Source organism: Stegastes partitus, unplaced genomic scaffold, assembly GCF_000690725.1.
Source record: "Stegastes partitus isolate 25-593 unplaced genomic scaffold, Stegastes_partitus-1.0.2 Scaffold1358, whole genome shotgun sequence".
In the NCBI taxonomy this organism is placed as follows: Eukaryota; Metazoa; Chordata; class Actinopteri; family Pomacentridae; genus Stegastes; species Stegastes partitus.
The window spans coordinates 125868-126613 of NW_007579089.1; the positions used below are offsets into that span (position 1 = coordinate 125868).

At 50.1% G+C, this 746-nt stretch overlaps 1 protein-coding gene across 4 annotated transcripts in view; it reads left to right on the plus strand.

Moving 5' to 3' along the window:
* Window positions 1–746, plus strand: part of LOC103369993 (transmembrane protein 63B-like) — a 32035-nt gene that overhangs the window by 13232 nt on the left and 18057 nt on the right. For all 4 annotated transcript variants that reach the window (XR_520859.1, XM_008298888.1, XM_008298889.1 and 1 more), the window contains one exon: window positions 349–439. Coding sequence is in view for 3 of the 4 variants with exons in the window: in XM_008298888.1 (XP_008297110.1) it covers window positions 349–439 (91 nt within the window). In the remaining variant the exon portion in view is untranslated. The remainder of the gene's footprint in view (window positions 1–348; window positions 440–746) is intronic.

The window sequence follows — 746 nt, forward strand, 5'->3', positions numbered from 1 at the left end:
CTCCATGCTGAGGAGTCTGTCAGCAGAGATGAAGACTGAAGGAACCAGAGATGGACTCACTTTGGTTCAGTTCCTGCTGTGGAGCCTGAAGTTAATCTGTGGATCTGAGCTGGTAGTAATCTGATATCAGAGACAGTACTGTGCTGTAGCAGTAATCTGATTACTGTGAGGGTTTCCCCCTCAGTGGTAGCTGATGGGTCTGCTGTATTCATAATCACAGAAGTGTGTGTTGGTGTTGGTGAGCAGGTTCTGTAGCTTCCTCTGTGTTCGCGCTCATTAAGGAGTCTCTTGTCCAATCAGCTTTAGAGCTCAGAACATGTGACTGATCCATCTTCTCTCTGTCCACAGCGTTGCCTCGGCGATGCATTCAGAGACACCGGACCGCTACGAACGGCTCACCTCCGTCTCCAGCTCCGTCGACTTCGACCAGAGAGACAACGTAAGGATTCTTCAGCCACCATGGTTCCCACCCTGGAGCTGATGGTGTCTCCTGAACACCTTTACCTGCTCACAGTTCTACAGGCTCTACTCCACGCAGTGGTTCTTAAAGGAAACACGCGTGATTTCTCAATGAGATGTAGAATGAAGCGACGTTTGTCAGGACTTCAGCTCAGATCTGATCAGACATCAGGTTCTTCTGCTGCTCAGTAGGTTAGGGTTACGTCCTTCAGCAGCAAGGCACGTGTGCTGAGTGTCATGAAGCGTGTTAGGGCGTGTTAGGGCGTGTTAGAGTGTGTTGAAGTGTG